Below are 17055 nucleotides of genomic sequence, written 5' to 3'. Positions count from 1 at the left end.
GTCAAGCTTCTGACACTAGCGAACAATTTTGAACAAAGCAAGAACCTGTTGGAAAACCATTAGATTTTGCGATACAAATCTCTTTTATAAAAGTATCATTATTTGTTATTTAGGGGTCACCTAAAGGGCAGTGGGTAATTCGTTTACATACTACATGATCTGCTGTATAGTGTTTATTGTGTAACCACAAGTAGATGGAGTCCTGCAGTGTTGCACATCCCTGAGTGTATCAGGTATGTTTACTTGAGGACGTGCAGACGTCAAAGCGCACACAACGTATCCCGGCATGCAGCAGGAGGCCGTGGAACGATCCTGCAGCTGGTAGTGAGTTGCGAGAGCGCCGAGGAGGCAGCAGCAAACGGGCAACATAGCTCACACATTTCCCCACTCCATGTGAGATAAGCCGAGCCGTTACCTTACAGGCGACAGAAAATATGCTGTACGGACGCCTGACGTGTTCCCGAAGCGGCTTTTGAGTCATCATTGTCACCCGGTTTTCATTTTGGAGGATTCCTCCCTCCATCCTCCGGATCGCACCGAACAGGCAATGACAACGGTCTCAGCAACCCCGCAGCAGATGAGGGAACGGCTGCTGCAGGCCATCGACAGTCAGAGCAATGTGAGTGCGCTAAAGCGAGCAGGCTACCTAGCTGAAGTTAGCTTGTTTCCCTGCACTCAGGGGCAATTCGACATGAGAATTCGCCCGACAACTCTTAAATAATTATATTCCTGTGCTCAAAATTCTTATTGTATATTTTAGGTTGGAATTAGAGGCGGGGGTACTTGAGTTGACAGCTTGAAAGCTAATTTAGCTACCAGCGTTACCCTGGACAGACCGTAATCTGGCGTGTAGCATGCTAGCGGCTAACTTAGCCACAGCGGGTTTGGCGTATACGTTAAAAAGAAAAATATCTGTTTAATTTCCTCCCAAATTCCTATTCCACTCTGAATTTATTTTCAACTCGTACTTGGTTCTCACCCTAAACTGTTTCATCTTAATAAAAATCTCGTGTTACTAAGCCATGGACGGGAGCTAGCAAACTCTTAGCTCCAGCGGCTAAAGCTACGTTGTAGGAAACAGTCCACCCTTCCTTCTCAGCTGAAATGCTAGCCGCGGCTAAATCGGCTAGCACAGGCAGATTCACAGACACTTGAGCTCCGCTTGACTTTGTCAACAAGATTAGAAACTCGCGTAAAGTTAATTATTTTGTGCTCTCCCTTTTGGTCTATATGCTACCCTATTGTTATAATGATTACAAAGGGGAAGGTTTTGTGAGTTGACACTTCCATCTTTACTTTGCAACGTCGTTTTGTCGCTTTTGCAGTAGTCAGACAAGCTAATGCCCCCCTCCCTCCCCTTGCTAACTTCTAAGCTAACTTGCCCCTCAAACACGTTGCAGGCACGATTCAGTTCCCTGGAGTTTGTCTAATTTCTGGGGAGTTTCCACGATTAGCATTAGTGCAGGGTTCTTGGCTAATCACTGAATTGTCACCAGCATTGGCCTTTCTAGAATATTATAAATGTGATTGTAATTCTCATTAACAGCTTCTTTTGTTGTTGCTTAAGTAAGCAGTAATTTTTGGGTAATATACACTTTGTGTGACTGTGATGTTTTAGAAGCTCTATATATCATCCTTGCAGATATGCAATATGGTGGTTGTACTGGAAGTAATTGCCTGCCTTGAAAAGTATCCTATCACCAAAGAAGCACTTGAGGTAAGACAGTTGACTGAACTTAGCTATTGTTTTATATCAGACTGTTTAACTGAATGGTGTTTCTAATCCTAGTGCTTGTTTTTTAACGTAGGAAACTCGACTAGGAAAGTTGATCAACGATGTGAGGAAGAAGACGAAGGATGAAGACCTGGCTAAACGAGCTAAGAAACTCTTGAGGAACTGGCAAAAGCTGATTGAACCTGGGCCACCTGTGGCTGCAAGTGTTCCTGGCTCTACCAACGGCAGTTCTCATCCCTGTAGAACCGATGCCTCTCCTTCTGACATTTCTGTGCCAGGGAAAGGTGTCCCTGAAGTCAAAATCAGAAATGACGTTCACAACACGTACTCACCAAAAGCTGAGAAATCAAGCAGCCGCAAGCGGCGGGCAGAGCACAGAGACAGTGGAGTGTACTTGCAAGAAAAAATCTCCAAAATGTCCCCATATGATAACTCTGTTTCAACACCACCCACCAATGGGATCGCAGGCAGTCCGGATGCCCTCCCTGACCAGGAGGTTGTCCCGTCTCCTGACAGATCTCGAGTTGAGCACCTTGATAATGATAAAATGAACAGAATTCCTGTTAATGCTGTCAAGCCTCGCCCCAGCTCTCCCGGGGTGGCCAAACTACCCAGCACTTCCTCTTTGATTAAAGTTGCTGTGATGCAGCAACAGGCCAGATTGGATGAAGGAGGCGGGGGCTATTATCAAGCCAGAAGTCCTCGTGGTCTCACTACCAGCCCAAGGAGTACGAAGCAAGATACAATGACCAAGCGCTCTTCAGCATATGCACCAAAAGGAACGCCGGTCCCAAGCCCTTCCTCCAGGGACTCTCCCTTATCTTTTTCCCACACTGTGTCATCCCCGGCCTCATCTTATGCTGACAAGCTGCCACATTCTTCTAATAGGTCTTCAATGCACTGGGCCAGCAGTTCAGAAGCCTCCTCTCTTTGCCCATCACAAGACATATCTGCAACACTGGAATCCCCATCAGTCTCCCCCTCACCTTCTCTCTCCCAGCAGAACTCAGAACCACACAGACAGATGTCTGAGGGAGCTATGGTTGTGTCTGATGACGCAGATGGGACAACGGTACCAAATTCGGAACATAAAAGGAGGAAGTACAGGTCTAGAGATTACTCTGTCAACTTAGATGGCCAGAAAATGGAGGACACCACTAAACCCGTTCGGTTAAAAGAACGCAGATTAACGTTTGACCCGGTCACAGGTCAGATTAAACCTCTGGTGCATAAAGAACCTTCTCAAACAGATGAAGCACCCACTCCTGACCCCCCTGAGTCTAGGCAGAGAACTGAAAGCACTGTACAACAGTGCACTGCCACCACCGCAGTCCCAGGTCCTAGCCCTAACCCCTTCCACCACACAAACTGGAAGGAGCTGTCTAGAAATGAAATCATCCAGTCCTACTTGAACCTTCAGAGCAATGTCCTCAACTCCTCGGGGGTTCAGGCCCCTAGTGCACACTTTTTCATGTCGGAATATCTGAAAAGGGAAGAACAGGAAATTAAGGAGTCACGGAAGATGCACGTTCTCCAAACGGACAATTTGACAGGGGATTTACCGGGCGTGAGCCGGGACGTGACAGATGAGGACTTGGACAGGATACACACACAGCACTGGCAGGGGGTGAATGGCGTTTTTGACACCAAGGGCACCTGGTACGATTGGACAGATTGCATATCACTGGACCCTCACGGGGATGAAAGCAAATTGAACATCCTGCCATACGTTTGCCTAGACTGAGGGGGTACGGGAAGGTTGCAGTACTTTTCCACTCCTTTCCTCATCTCGTCACAGAGACGAGATACTTTGTGATTTAATTTTTTTTTGTTCACTGTGAGTTTGGCAAAAATCAGGCCTGCTAAACTCCACTCCCCCATGCCTCTTCCTCTTTCTGTGATAATCTATTAAGATTTTGGTATAAAAGAAGTGTAAAAATTAAAAGACTAGTTGAGTTTGTAATATCAAGGGCTGTTTCTGTTTTATTTTTCAAACTGAAAGCCACAGGAATTAGGCCCGTATTGCAGAGTACTGCTGCTAACCATAAAGGCAAAAAAAGAAGACAGAATTATCCCAGATCCGCCAAACAGGTGTAACAATGTGAGATTTTTCTTTTTTAAATGTTATGAATTGTACCCCTCTTTGAGGCACACTGGGATGATGCTGTTTTGTTTTTTTTTAACCTGTTTAGTTTCTAACAAGAAGTTTTGAACTAGGGTTAAACCTGAGGGAAGGCTGGGGTTTAGCTGTCCTGCACAGACCACCATGTTGGTGCCCAGAAAGATATTGATAAGAGTTCATCTAGCACAGTTAGAGCCAAACATGTCCAGGGTTTGAAGTTACTGGAACATATTTGGCAGTTACAAGAAGCTTTATGTGAGATATAAAAGAGTAAATTATAAACTTCTTATCATATATACATCTATTTATTTTTGACCAGTTCATTTATGGGATGTTCATCAAAACAAATGTTTAAAAAAAAAAGACGACAACAACTATAGATTCTTTTTGTTTTCTCTTCTGTTTGCGTCACTGTGCTCTCAGCTGAATCTTAAATGTTAAAGGAGGCCCACGTGCCGTCCTTTCTTTAAGACTGGCCGGTGCAGATTTGTTTAGTTGTTTTGGTTATTTACATTCCAGACTCCACCCTTCAACCAACTTCCGCTCTCTCTGTCTCGTCTCATCAGCTCAGCTCCTAAAAGGTTCCAGGTCATGAAGATTCTTCTGGAAATGTAACTGTTTCAAATCAAAGTAGTGTGGTGCTAATGCAAAAAGGAAAAAAACATAGTGCAGTCAAATGTTTCCATCCACTAATTCTCTCTGAAATATTAAAGAATGTCCCAGCTGCTGGTGTTGTTCAGTGACAAAAGCAAGGACATGTTTGAATGCTGGAACTTTTTCTGTTTCTTTAGATATCGTTTGCCTTCTGAAATTCCTTGCTAATATATTTTTTTTCTGAGTTTATACCGCCTTAGTGAATGTACAGAATTGAGACCTCTTATGCACTTGTACATAAGTTGACGACTTGCTGGTCATTTTCTTTACTGATTCATTCATTCGAGTGTGAACTGACTGATTCTCCCACAATGTGCCCATGGATTAATACGAATTTCAGACACATTTACGGCTCTTGAAGCTGCTTTTTCAAGGCTTTAGAAATCATTTAAGTTGCAGATTGAGGGTGGCATTTCTTTTGCTCCCATTCAAAATAGTGATTCAAACATTTAAGAGAGAAATACAGATCGTCTGCTGTGCGCATCAGATCTTCTTGGCGTTTTCCATGTGACAGTACTTCAGTTCAACTCCCTTTTTGATCGCTACCACAATTCTCATATGATTTAACTGAAGATTGGCTTCTGTGCAGCCTCTCTGTCCATGCATTCTTTTTGGTCATTCATTCCTACCTACCAATGTGCCTTGGTTTAAAAACAAAATGGTAAATCTGGATTTGCTTCCGCCTAAAACACGCCTGCCTGGAGCTGGATTTGTACGTAAGAATCCCAAATCCCCACGATCAATCTGACGCTGGTATATGCACCGTTTTCTGTTACTTTTTCTACGCGCTGATCTAGTGAGGGGGTGAAGCTGCAGACAACGAGAAACTGCACATCGTCATCAACAACACCGCTGGCAATAATGGAAAAGTGCTACAACTGGTTGAAAAGAATCTGTTTTTTTCTGGAGTTTTGACGGGGGCATCTTTATTTGTTCAGTGTTTAACATCTCTCAGTTGTTTGAAAAATAAAAAGATCTAAATCTTGGCTGCCGTCAGGTCTTTTATGGTCGCGTGCATTGGGGAGAAAAAAAGTTAATCTAAACTGTTTGTGCCTTTTGTTTGAAAGTGGACTTTTAATTGGTGCATTTACACATGTTGTCCATGTGGGGGTGCACATTGTCCATGTGTGTTCTTTGTCTGCATCAGAGATGTAAGATGACGAGAGTAATATTGGTTCAAATTCATCAATCATTCTTATAATTTTACTGGGCCCACGCTACAAAAGGTCCTCTGTTATTAAACAGTACATTTTGCTAGTCTAAAATTATAATCCAGCCCTTTTAAACTGGCCATATGTGTTTTAAAGCAACAGTTTTTCGGCACCTACCGGTTGTAATTCTGATTGCCTTTGGGTTGCAACATGTTCAATAGGCTAAAGAATGTTTTGCCTACGTCACTCCTCCTATGACTCAGGCAGCTGATGTAGTCACATCAGACAGCAGGATGAGTAAGTGCCCTCTGGTGCAGTTACCCTCGCACTCAATAAGCTCGCCACACACCTGTATGACGTAATCATCTGTTACATGTACAAAGAAATCCAGCTGTATTTATGACCAGGAGGATGCTCAGACACTGAGGAGATACACCTGGGCTTAGATCACTGATATTTTATGGGGCTTTCTTCTGCTCAGGTTAAAATAGGATAGTTTCAGTGTGGATTCTAGAACAATTTTGCATTAAATGTTGAAGAGTTACAGCCATTTATATACCCTCTCCCCAAATTTCTCAGGTTCAAAATTAATTGGACAACTAAATAATTTTAAATATCAGGATAGTTTTTAATATGTGGGTGAAAACTGTTTGCAGGGAATGACTGTCTGAAGTCTAGAAGCCATGGATATCACCAAATCTTATGTTTCCTCCCCAGAGATGTTCATTACTGCCTTTAAACCAGCCGCGTTCAGTTGTAGCTTGTTTGTGGGTCTCTGCATTCAGTTTTGTGCTTAATACCTGAAAGCACGCACTGTTGGGTTGAGATCAGGTTACTGATTTGAACATTGAAGACTATCCTATTTCCTTGGCTTATCCATTCACACTGTAAAGTGCTGCCCAAACAGTTTTGCAACTGAGACCATAGCCCTGTACATTTCACCCTGCTACTGCTGTCAACAGTCACATCATCAGTACACACTAGCAACCCACTTCCATTGGCAGACATATTTGCCCGTGCGCTAACCCTGCCTCCACCGTGTTCAACACATGGTGTACTTTGGATCATGGGCTGTTCTTTCTTTCAGCATACTTCACCCATCATAAAAGGTGAATCCAAACAACGGTGAAGGCTTTTTTGGGCAAAGTCCTCCCTGTTCTTGAGTGTAACCAGATGTTTGCACCCTGTGCATTTACATTACTTGGATAATGACAGACCTACTTCCTCGAGAGTGTTTTCACGTGTCTAAATGTTGTAGTTGGGTTTTTTTTAACCATGGAAATAATTATCTTATCATGCACTTTAGATGTCTCCTGCGGTCTTCCGACAATGAATTCCTTCTTTTTAAGAAGCGCTCTGTTTATTTGGCCACTCCTAAATTTTCTGCTATCTCTGACTGGTTTGTTGGGTTTTTCAGGCTTGCAAAATGAAAGATCAACAAATCAACTCCAGATCTTTTATCTGTTCAATTTGCCATGAAATGATGAGAAAAAAAGGTCTGGCCTGAAACTCCTTTTCAGTCAACCGTCCAATTACGTTTGAGCCTCTGAAAATGGGAACTGCAGAAAAATATAACAGAATACAAGAAACTTGTCTCATCAAATATCCAAATAATTGATCCAAGTGACCAACTGAGGATTGCTTGGTTCCCAACCAATCTCACTTGGATTAGAATGTAAAAAAAATCCAAAGTATTTATTTTTATTTTGTGAAAGTCATTGTAGTTCACAGGCTACATATGACACAATTTCAATGAAAACCTTTATAACTATAACTCACAGATCTTCATCTTCAATCACATATGCATTCTAAAAGTTAATCAAACATCTGTTTACAGCACAAATTATTAGGAGGCACATCTTAAAAATATTTGTACTTTCAACAATATCTCTATTTTTTCCACATTCAGTCTACTGTCATTGCAAGCACATTAATATTTATGGATCACAGTGGAAAGGAGTTTTTAGGAATGAAACTTTTTTTTATAATCCACCCGCAGTGGTGCATATTATTGAAATATTTCAGGTATTAATAATTTAACTGCAGTTTTCACAAGAGTAAAGCTTTGGTGGATTAATTTGGGTCCCTGGGCCGCATATTCATACTTATAAATCAATGCTGTCTTCCACAGTGTGTCATTTGTCCTCTCTCCCTCACCGTTGCAGCAGTTGGCTGCCCCTCTCTGAGCCTGGTTCTGCTGGAGCTTTTTCCTGTTAAAAGGGAGTTTTTCCTTCCCACTCTTGCTAAGTGCTCTCTGAAAGGAAGTAGTTTGATACTGGATGGATAGTTGGGAAAGATGGAAAATAGTGTCAGTGCAATTGTCCCCAGTCGGTGGGCCAGATTTCAAAACTTATTTATTACAATATTTATTACAGTATATGTTGGACAAACTTTTCAAGGGGCTGCCAAAGACATCAGCTGAAGAAGAAAGAAAGTGAAGATGTATCCGATGAGTAAAGGTAGTAACACTGATGGGCTCCAGCATGTCTTCATGTCGGGAGGAACCGTCGGTGTCACATGGAGTCAATAATAATCTGATGTACCACTGTCATAAAGCGGCCTATTGTGCAGTAAAATACGTTTTTCTCTCTTACATGAGCTTCTCTTAGAGCTCATCTATTTCCCAGAAAGACTCAGACGAGTTTCTGTTCTGCTCTGTGGGTATTTTGGTCTTTATAAGATAAAGAAAGAAACCCCCTGACCTGTCCAGCTCACTGCCAGCTTAAATTATACCATGCGCCACTAATACATTGTCTTAGATACGTCTTACATAACATCCTGGACTTTCACACATGCTGACATGCCAGGAGAAGTTTTGTTATCTGAAAACCTCACACCACCGACATTACGTCAGCCCAGTAGCTCATTCCCAAATAACTTTTTTCTCCCCCCTGACCATGACTCAAAAAAGTGCGACAATTTGTCTCGTCCTCTCTCCACGTCTGGTATGCAGGGTGGGACCAGAGGTTCACTCCCACTATTCAGGAATTTGGGAAGTTTCCTTCCATATAAGGAGTTTTTGATATAAATCGCGACCTAAGGAAGAGAAGGGGAAAGGTGGAGCTTAGGATCGATTAACGAAGCGTGGAACGAAGAGTATACAGGACTATCAAGAGAAGTCCCCTCTCTCGCTTTGTTGCTTAAATCATTTTTTTTTTTACTGAGTAGTGCAGTAGTGCGTTTTGAATGGAGGCCTAAAAATACATTTAGTATGTAATGTTCTAAACTCATGACAGGCATTGCTTAATTATTTATATATGTGCTCTTTATCTAATGGGTTGTTTTTACATATTAGTTGAAAACTGTTTCATGCAGCTGGCACTGTCACTTCATAGCAAGAGGGTCTGAGGCCTTTTTGTGTGTAGCTTCCTTTTCTTTGTGGGTTTTCTTTGCGTACTCTAGCTTCAACCCATGCCACATATCACTGTCCTGTCCAGGTTATACCCTGCCTCTCACCCCACGACAGTCATGACAGCCTCCAGTCCCCATGAACCTCAACTGGATAAGTGGAACAAAATTGATAGATGTTTCTGTTATAAGGATTATCTATCTTAAGAGGATTACAAGAAACTTTTTTTTTTTTAAATACAAATTTATAATAAATAAATATCATAATTATAACACATAACACAGTTTTCTAAGTGTAGGACACATGCTTATAAAATGTCTATTCACATAGAAAAAAATCTGATGTGCATACAAGGTGGCCAAGATTTTTAAAAAAGACTACTGGTTTCAGGAAAAAAGGTATTTTTTGGGTATGAGATACAGTAAAATAAATAAAAAGTGAACTGAAACAATGCTGTATACTTGCAAAACTAAAGTTAAAAAAAAGTATACAGGAAATATCTTCAGTTTCAATCTTTGTCAGCCTGGCCAAATTTGTTGGCATAACCAGCTTGAAGAGTATTTGGTGTGTATGTTTACTGAGATTTGGACATGTACCTGACTTTGAGTAAAGTGTTTTATAATGATATTTATTCCAAATATCACCTGTGAAAACAGCAGCCATGAAAGAAACTAAAACTAACAGCACGGCTAATGAAATGAAACTGAAACCTGATCGTGTTTAGAGAATCTGAGCTATACTAAAATATGTAAAGCCACTTTGCAAGATAAGAACAACGAAATGAAACTGGAAATCCAAAGTTAATCCCCCCATATTTAATGTATTTAGTTACTACAAAAAATGCTAAAATCCTAAAAGTCTTTCTGCAAGCTCAAGCAATTTAATGCCGGCTAACCCAGACACGTTGCAGTTACAAACAACAAAACACATAAAATAAAATAAAAACAAGATAAACAAAAAATACGACTGTGTTACGTAACCAAGAGCACACGAAACTGAACTCCTTCTTCACCTGTATGAAATTGTGCTAAATATTCAATAATCACTTTTTTTAAGCTAGTTTGCGATTAAAACAAAACAAAACAAACAAAAAACACCTAGAAACTTCGGAGGGTCATTTCCGGGACGAACCGTTCAGGGGGTGAACTATCTTGACTCTTGAATCAAGACTCTTTGACAGAAACCGTGGGAGCGCTCTAATTGGCGGCCGTAAAAGAGAAAGGAAGTATTTAGTTCACTCCGAGGTTTCATTGGAAGACAAACTCGAAGATATTTTAGCGCAGTTTTTATCCTCAAGTCGAAGTCTCTTTCTTTTATTATTGTTTGCCACTCTCAAAGGAAAAATCTCAACACTTTGACAATGTCTTCCTTTAACAAAGGTCCGGCTTATGGGTTATCCGCAGAAGTGAAAAACAAGGTAGGTGGCCATACTTTTCTCTCCGATATAAAGTTAAGTCGCATTGAACTTTTCTCGTCTTCATCATTGCGCTTCTCTCGTAACGCGAGAATCACCTGGCCTCCATTTTAATATGGCGCTCAGGTTAAAAGGTAATCAGCGGGGATAGAAAGGGAGTTTGAATAAAAAGATTTAAAACTATATTTTATACATATTTAAGTCGCAAAATGAATAAATAAATAAATGTTTAAACTCTGGTCGAGTGTGAGTAGTTTGCAAAGAAATAAATTGCGGTCTAGTTAGACACCTTGGACCTCCTTAGTCCCTCTCCTCGTGCAGGAGACTTAACTTAAAATCACACCATGGGCGTTGTCCCTCTTGGCAAACAAGCATGTCGTTGTGGCAAAAAAAAAAAAAAGTTACCCGTTTCCAGCATTTTCCTCCGCCCGTGCAGCTCTCTGCCCTGCGTTGTGACCTGCATTAGGAGATAATGTAATTGACCTGTTAGCCCTCGGATTGGATGCCACCGTTCTCATTGCTTCTCTGTGCTCTCGTGGTTTCTGCAAGAATAGTTTCCCCACTTCCCCTCGTGCGGTAAGGTGTAACGCTGCTCTTCGTGCTTTAACTTTGCTCTCCACACCGTGCCAGATCAGTGCAGGGACAAAGCCCCTCTCCTCCTCAGCCTCTCACTCTGTGAAAAATCAAGGTGTTGACTGATACCCCCTCCGCAAGTTCTGGGTAATGTGTAACTTTATTGATTGGACCTTCATGAGGAAAGCAGCTCGTTTATTTGGACACAGCCGGATCGAGTTAAAACCTCAGAGGTGACAAGCCTGATCACGTTGGCACATCACTTTTCGCCAACTGCCCCCCCCCTTCTTTAAAAGTACTTTAAATGTGTCTTACTGTCCATTTCGTTGTTATTGGGAAGCAGACTGTTACTTTGTTCTTTTTTTGGTAATCTTTCTAACTTTGTTCCTTTTTTTTTTTTTTTTTTTTTTTTTTTTTTTTTTTTCTCAAGTGTTACAGCTGATCCGTCCTGGAGATCTGTCCTTAGCCTTCTGTTCATTCTCTTGACACCCGCATATAAGGGCACTTTAACTTACCTCTACCTCACCCCCCTCCCCTTCTGCATTCTTTGGATGTACCCTTGTATGGGGGAGAGGGAGAAAGAAAGGGTCGTATCCCCTCCCCAGATCTCCGCAGAACAACATGTGGCTGACGTAAAGAAAGCATGCAGATTTCCTCTGTCTGTTACCACAGGCGTCCTTGAAGGAGGAGAGAGGGGGGGGGCTACTAAAGAGTGGTATTTCCTGCCGTCAGTGACGTAGCTCACCCTTAAAATGTGAGGCATTTAAGGCTTTTAAATTCCACCTATTCCCCCCTCCTCCTTACAAACTGATGAACACAGACAGTCTTTGCTTGTAAGATTAATCCGCAAACTCACACTGATACACTGCAATAACGGTTTTATTTATTTATCTCTGTGCACATTCATTCATCGGCTCGGCACACAGACACAATCCGGCGCCCTTCTCGCTTCATTCAGCTCCCTTTATCCCAGCGCTGCGGGCTGAATTCCTCGCGTTCAGCTTGTCGCTGGAAATTACATCTGTGTCGGATTCCTTGCGGGCAATTAAAATGGTCAGTGTTGTCTTTTAATATGCGGATAACTGGATGAAGGGAATTTAATTAGAAGACAGGCATTCCTGAAGAGCACAGCCAGCTGTGAGCTGTGTGCGGCCTGCTTCTATGTAAATAGTAGGTTACTTTTGCGGTTTAGTTTCCCATTGCCTTCGGGGACAGGGAAAAATTGTTGGCTGGTTGTGAGTTTGCACGCAGAACTTTTTTTTTTTTTTTCTTTTCTTTTCTTTTTTTTTCTGTTTAACTCTTAGGTCACTTTTCTCCATTTGTCCGCCTTTCAGAATTGGCTCATGAAACTGCTGTTTGTTTACATGACCCCGGTTCTTCTCCTGAATGGCCTCTTTCTCATGCTCTGCATCGGTCGGTAAAGCTTTTAAATCAGAGTAACGCCTCAACCGTGACGCCCTCAGCAGACCACGTTAAGCCCCTTAAAAACTGACGCTCCCTGTTCTTTCTACAGCAGCTCCCTTCCTGTGCCTCCGGTGACTTTGTTACAGTTTACCAAACAGGATATCCGTGTGTGTGTGTGTGTGTGTGTGTGTGTGTGTGTGTGTGTGGTCATGGTGGAGTCGCCATTTATGAGAATGAAATCTGACAAACTCTGTCTGTAGGAGTCGGTCAAAGTGAAAATGTGGGGATGACCATGAAGCCTGGCCTCATGCAGTCACAATGAACCTTTTAAAACGAACAACTAAAACTGAAATCTTCGTGGTGTGTGTTTTGGTTATCATCACCTCGGTCCTTGGTGTTTGCGCGGCTCCATTATCAGCAGCTGGAGAAAAATAGAATTCTTATATCTTAAGAGTGTTGAAGTGGGAGGTCATTGAGGACAGGGCGAGCTATTCCACTGCTGACAAAAGAAGCTGGTGTGAATGCATCTACTGTTTTTCAAAAGAGCCACCCACTTGGTTGCAGAACACACATGTGACCTCTGACCTTTGTTACCAACTAGATTGCACAGAAGTACGACCCTCAAAAGGAAGAGGAGCTCAGGATCTGGATCGAAGACATCACCGGCAGTTCCATCGGCCCAGACTTCCAGAAAGGCCTGAAAAACGGAGTCATCCTGTGCGAGTAAGCGGAGCCTACATCAAAGTTCTGTCACGCTAAACCACCAGGGCCTCGATCATCTGTTTTTAATATGCACACAGATCTGGAAAGCTCACTTTCTTTTTTTCTTTCTTCCCCGTTCTTTCTTCTTCTTTGCAGACTTATTAACAGACTGCAGCCAGGCTCTGTGAAAAAGATCAACCAGTCGGCACTGAACTGGCACCAGGTGAGTTTGTCTGACACTTAGTTTAGCTAACTGAGGGCGCGGCAGACTTGTGAGCAGGAGCACTTCAGTGACGCTAGAAGTGCAGCAAGCTGTTGGACTTGCCTCTTCCCTGCATTGTACTGAGGATGTCAGTGCACTGAATCATGCTACGTCATGGCTATACTTGGACATTAGCAGTGTTGCTTCTGCTTTTATCTGAAACTGGTTTCTTAATAGTTAGTGCTTATAAAAATATTTGACTGCAACTTGTTAATGAGAGGATACAGGCAGAGAAATAATCGCCCGACTTCGGCTTAAAACCTGTCGCTCTTGTTTACTTTGGTGTGGCTTTAGCTGGAGAACCTGACAAACTTCATCAAAGCTCTCACAGTGTACGGCTTGAAGCCCCATGATATCTTCGAGGCCAACGATCTGTTTGAGAATGGCAACATGACACAGGTCCAGACGACTCTGCTTGCCCTCGCCAGCATGGTGAGTCTCTAAAAATGTCACATCACAAACGGTAGTGGTTGTTTTTTGTGGGCAGTGATCGCAGTTTAATGAGAAATCTTCTACAACGCCTTTTCTCTCAGGCCAAGACCAAGGGCTGCCAGTCGCGGGTTGACATTGGCGTGAAGTATGCGGACAAGCAGCAGAGGATGTTTGACGAGGAGAAGATGAAGGCTGGACAGTGTGTCATTGGCCTACAGGTACAGTTTTCAGTGTCAGTAATATCACAGGACTGATGCTCTCAGAGTGAAACTCGGGGCCAGGGCTTTAAAAGGAAATGCAGTCAAGGGACTAAACTTGGGTTTTTTTTGTTTTTCCTCAAATTTAAAGATCAGAAACTTAAAAATTAGAATTTCTTTTATATTTTCATTTTTTTTTTTTTAAATGATCTGATCATTCTGGCTGCTTTTTGACAGGCGGGCTACGTGCTCGCAAAGCTGAGCTCACTGCTGCAAGTGGCGAAACTCTTGTGAAACAAGGCTTTGTCATGATGATCTCATGTTGAGTAGCATTCTTCTGTGCGAGAGCTGCACATTGTCGCTGATGCTTAAACCTCCCTGCTTTCTCTTTCCTTCCCCCTCCATTACCTGGAAGGGTATCGAGTAAACACAAGCACTTCTCAAGCAATGAAGAAATACTTTGACTGCAATTTGAGAGCGGTGTAAATATGAGGAACAGCTTACTCAAAACTTTTAAAAACACGTTTGGTTAGTGTTGCACCAGTATCAACAGTCCCACGCTTGCTTAAAACAATAAAATGCAAGAAATGTAGTGATGTTGTGCAACAGTTTACACCAAAACTCTTTATTGGTCTTTTATGACTGTTGATCATTTATATACAACAAGTGATTGTTCTATTTTTCAGATGGGGACCAATAAGTGTGCCAGTCAGGCAGGTATGAGTGCTTATGGCACCAGGAGGCATTTATATGATCCCAAAGCTCCAGTCCAGGCCCCCATGGACAACACCACCATCAGTCTGCAGATGGGAACCAACAAAGGGGCGAGTCAGGTATGCATTCTTAAAGGACTGCAGTAGAAATGAGCTTCAGGACACTGGTTATGGCTTGTCCTTGGCGTTCTTTGCCTGCTGTAAACTACGGTCATGTTTGGTCTTGTAGAAAGCTGTAAACTCCTGTATTATCTAAAAGGCAAAGCTCACGCTCAGTCTCTGTCTGAGCGAAGTCTTTTGTTATATTTTTGCCATAACAAATTACGACACAGACTAAGGAAACAATTTGAACACATCAGCAGAATACCAGATTAAGGATAGATTGACATCAATATATATTCTCAGTTTATAAAAATGGTCATTTTGTTACAGTGAGTACATTAATGACATTGTGGCTCTGTGTTTGTTGAAACCATGGCAGCTGTTGTTAGAGTGGAAATAAATGGTTGCCGGGTAGCATTTGATTTCCCCAACAGATCCTCTAATGTGTTGCTGATCTTTTCTAGATGAATGACATGTATTCTTTAGCCCAGTGGCCAAATGTCTGGGGCCAGTCTCGTGTTTGTCAGGCAGGAGGAGAGGAAGGGGGGGGAAAGAAAGCTGGGGAGAATTCCACTAAATCTGACAGTTTTCCTTTTCCTGTCTCCACTTCAGGCTGGGATGACGGCTCCAGGAACGAGGCGTGCCATTTACGACCAGAAGCTGGGCACAGAGAAGTGTGACAACAGCACCATGTCTCTACAGATGGGATACAGAGAAGGGGCTAACCAGAGCGGGCAGAACTTTGGCTTGGGACGGCAGATCTACGATGCCAAGTACTGTCCCAAAGCCACTGAGATTCCAGGTGATGAAAATGGAGCAGGTGTCGTCCGTGACTACATCCCAGATTACCAAGACGAGGGATACCAAGGCTACCAGGAAGAGGAGCAGGTGTACCAAGATGACGGAACAGATTATTAAAAGATTCGAGGGAGCTGAGGAAGGGAAAGTGTGATTGTGTAAGGCTGGCAAGTTCTGCGAGACAGAAAAGGTGGTTTATCTTTTTTTTTTATATCAGTAGGATGTTGCACCTTTTTTTTTTTTTTTTTTTTTTTTTTTTTTTTTTTTTTTGTAGGTCATATCCTCTTAGTATTGTACGAAAATGTCTTCTTACCCCTGTTTGTACAAACCCATCTCTACACATATCATGATGAGCTGTATTTCTGTAATTTCTTTATATATTTGAAGTGACCACAAAAGCCAATCACTTGGCTTGGCTAGATATCCCAGGGATTTTTGTCCATGTGCCAAAGTTTTGGTTTTTTGGTTGTTTTTTTGTGTTTTTGTCCTCCTGTGGCTTTGCTAACTCATTAGTTTCATTGAGGGATCCCAAGATTTTCTTTAAGGGCAACATAAACAAAAAGCGAAACCTTAGGGATTATTATTTTATTTTATTTTTTTTGTTAACAATAAATGCTTATGAGAAAATGCATGTTTCCATGACACCACCAGCGCTTATTTTCCTGTAATAGCTGTATCATCTGTGTTTTTAAAAGGAAAAAAAATTCCTGTGAATGAGAATGTAAACCTATTTCGTGTTAGTTGTTACTTCAGTATCTTCTTCATCCTTTCAGTATTGAACCGCGGTAATCGTCCGGGTTGGTTTTTCTGACAGATGAGGGAACAAAATGGATTTGTTAGAACAAACCAGTTTTCTTTAAATTCTGCTATTTCTCTCACTTCTTTATTTCACTCTTTAACAGAGGAAATATTTCCTCTGTTTGCATAACCAATCTGACTGGAGAGAGGCTTGTTTTCTTTGGACAGTGGAGTGGATAAAATGATACTCAAGTGAAGTTTTGAACATTCCAATCAAGAATACTGGATTCTTCTTTGTTTCAGTGAACAATGTTTCAGTGACTTATTAGATATTGGTTGATATGCAAACCAATCATATATTTGATCATGTAAGATTATTATTTATACATATTTGTGATTGGTTTTTTTTTTTTTGTTTTTTCTTTTTTTTGAATGGAGGCTGTTTTGTACCTTGTAATTGAATAAAATTTGGTATTGGACTATGCTGCTTTTTTTTGTGTGTGTTTGAATTAAGACTGACTCAATGGCCACTCTATGTATAATGGCTCATTAATCCAAATATCTAATCGGCCAATCACATGGCGGCAACTCTTTGAATGTGGTATGGTTGGTGGTGCCAGACAGGCTGATCTGAGTATTTTAGAAACTGCTGATCTGCAGGGATTTTCCCACACAACCATCTCTGGGTCTGAAAGAGAAAATAACCAGT

General features: G+C 41.8%; 2 protein-coding genes across 2 annotated transcripts; both read left to right on the top strand.

Annotated features, from left to right (window-relative positions):
* Positions 1–229: 229 nt before the first annotated feature.
* Positions 230–5497, top strand: crsp7 (cofactor required for Sp1 transcriptional activation, subunit 7). Its single transcript, XM_003437763.5, has 3 exons — positions 230–619; positions 1643–1717; positions 1809–5497. Exons 1-3 carry the CDS (start codon positions 548–550, stop codon positions 3477–3479), a joined length of 1818 nt encoding a protein of 605 aa, XP_003437811.1. The 5' UTR covers positions 230–547; the 3' UTR covers positions 3480–5497.
* A 4874-nt stretch (positions 5498–10371) lies between these two features.
* Positions 10372–16826, top strand: cnn2 (calponin 2). The gene is made up of 7 exons (XM_003437764.4): positions 10372–10428; positions 13004–13125; positions 13261–13327; positions 13661–13798; positions 13900–14016; positions 14682–14828; positions 15423–16826. Exons 1-7 carry the CDS (start codon positions 10372–10374, stop codon positions 15726–15728), a joined length of 954 nt encoding a protein of 317 aa, XP_003437812.1. The 3' UTR covers positions 15729–16826.
* Positions 16827–17055: the final 229 nt, after the last annotated feature.

The sequence above is a fragment of the Oreochromis niloticus genome, linkage group LG18 (assembly GCF_001858045.2).
Source record: "Oreochromis niloticus isolate F11D_XX linkage group LG18, O_niloticus_UMD_NMBU, whole genome shotgun sequence".
Lineage (NCBI taxonomy): Eukaryota > Metazoa > Chordata > Actinopteri > Cichliformes > Cichlidae > Oreochromis > Oreochromis niloticus.
Note: the sequence above shows the minus strand (reverse complement) of the source record. Positions and strands in the feature narration are given on the sequence as shown.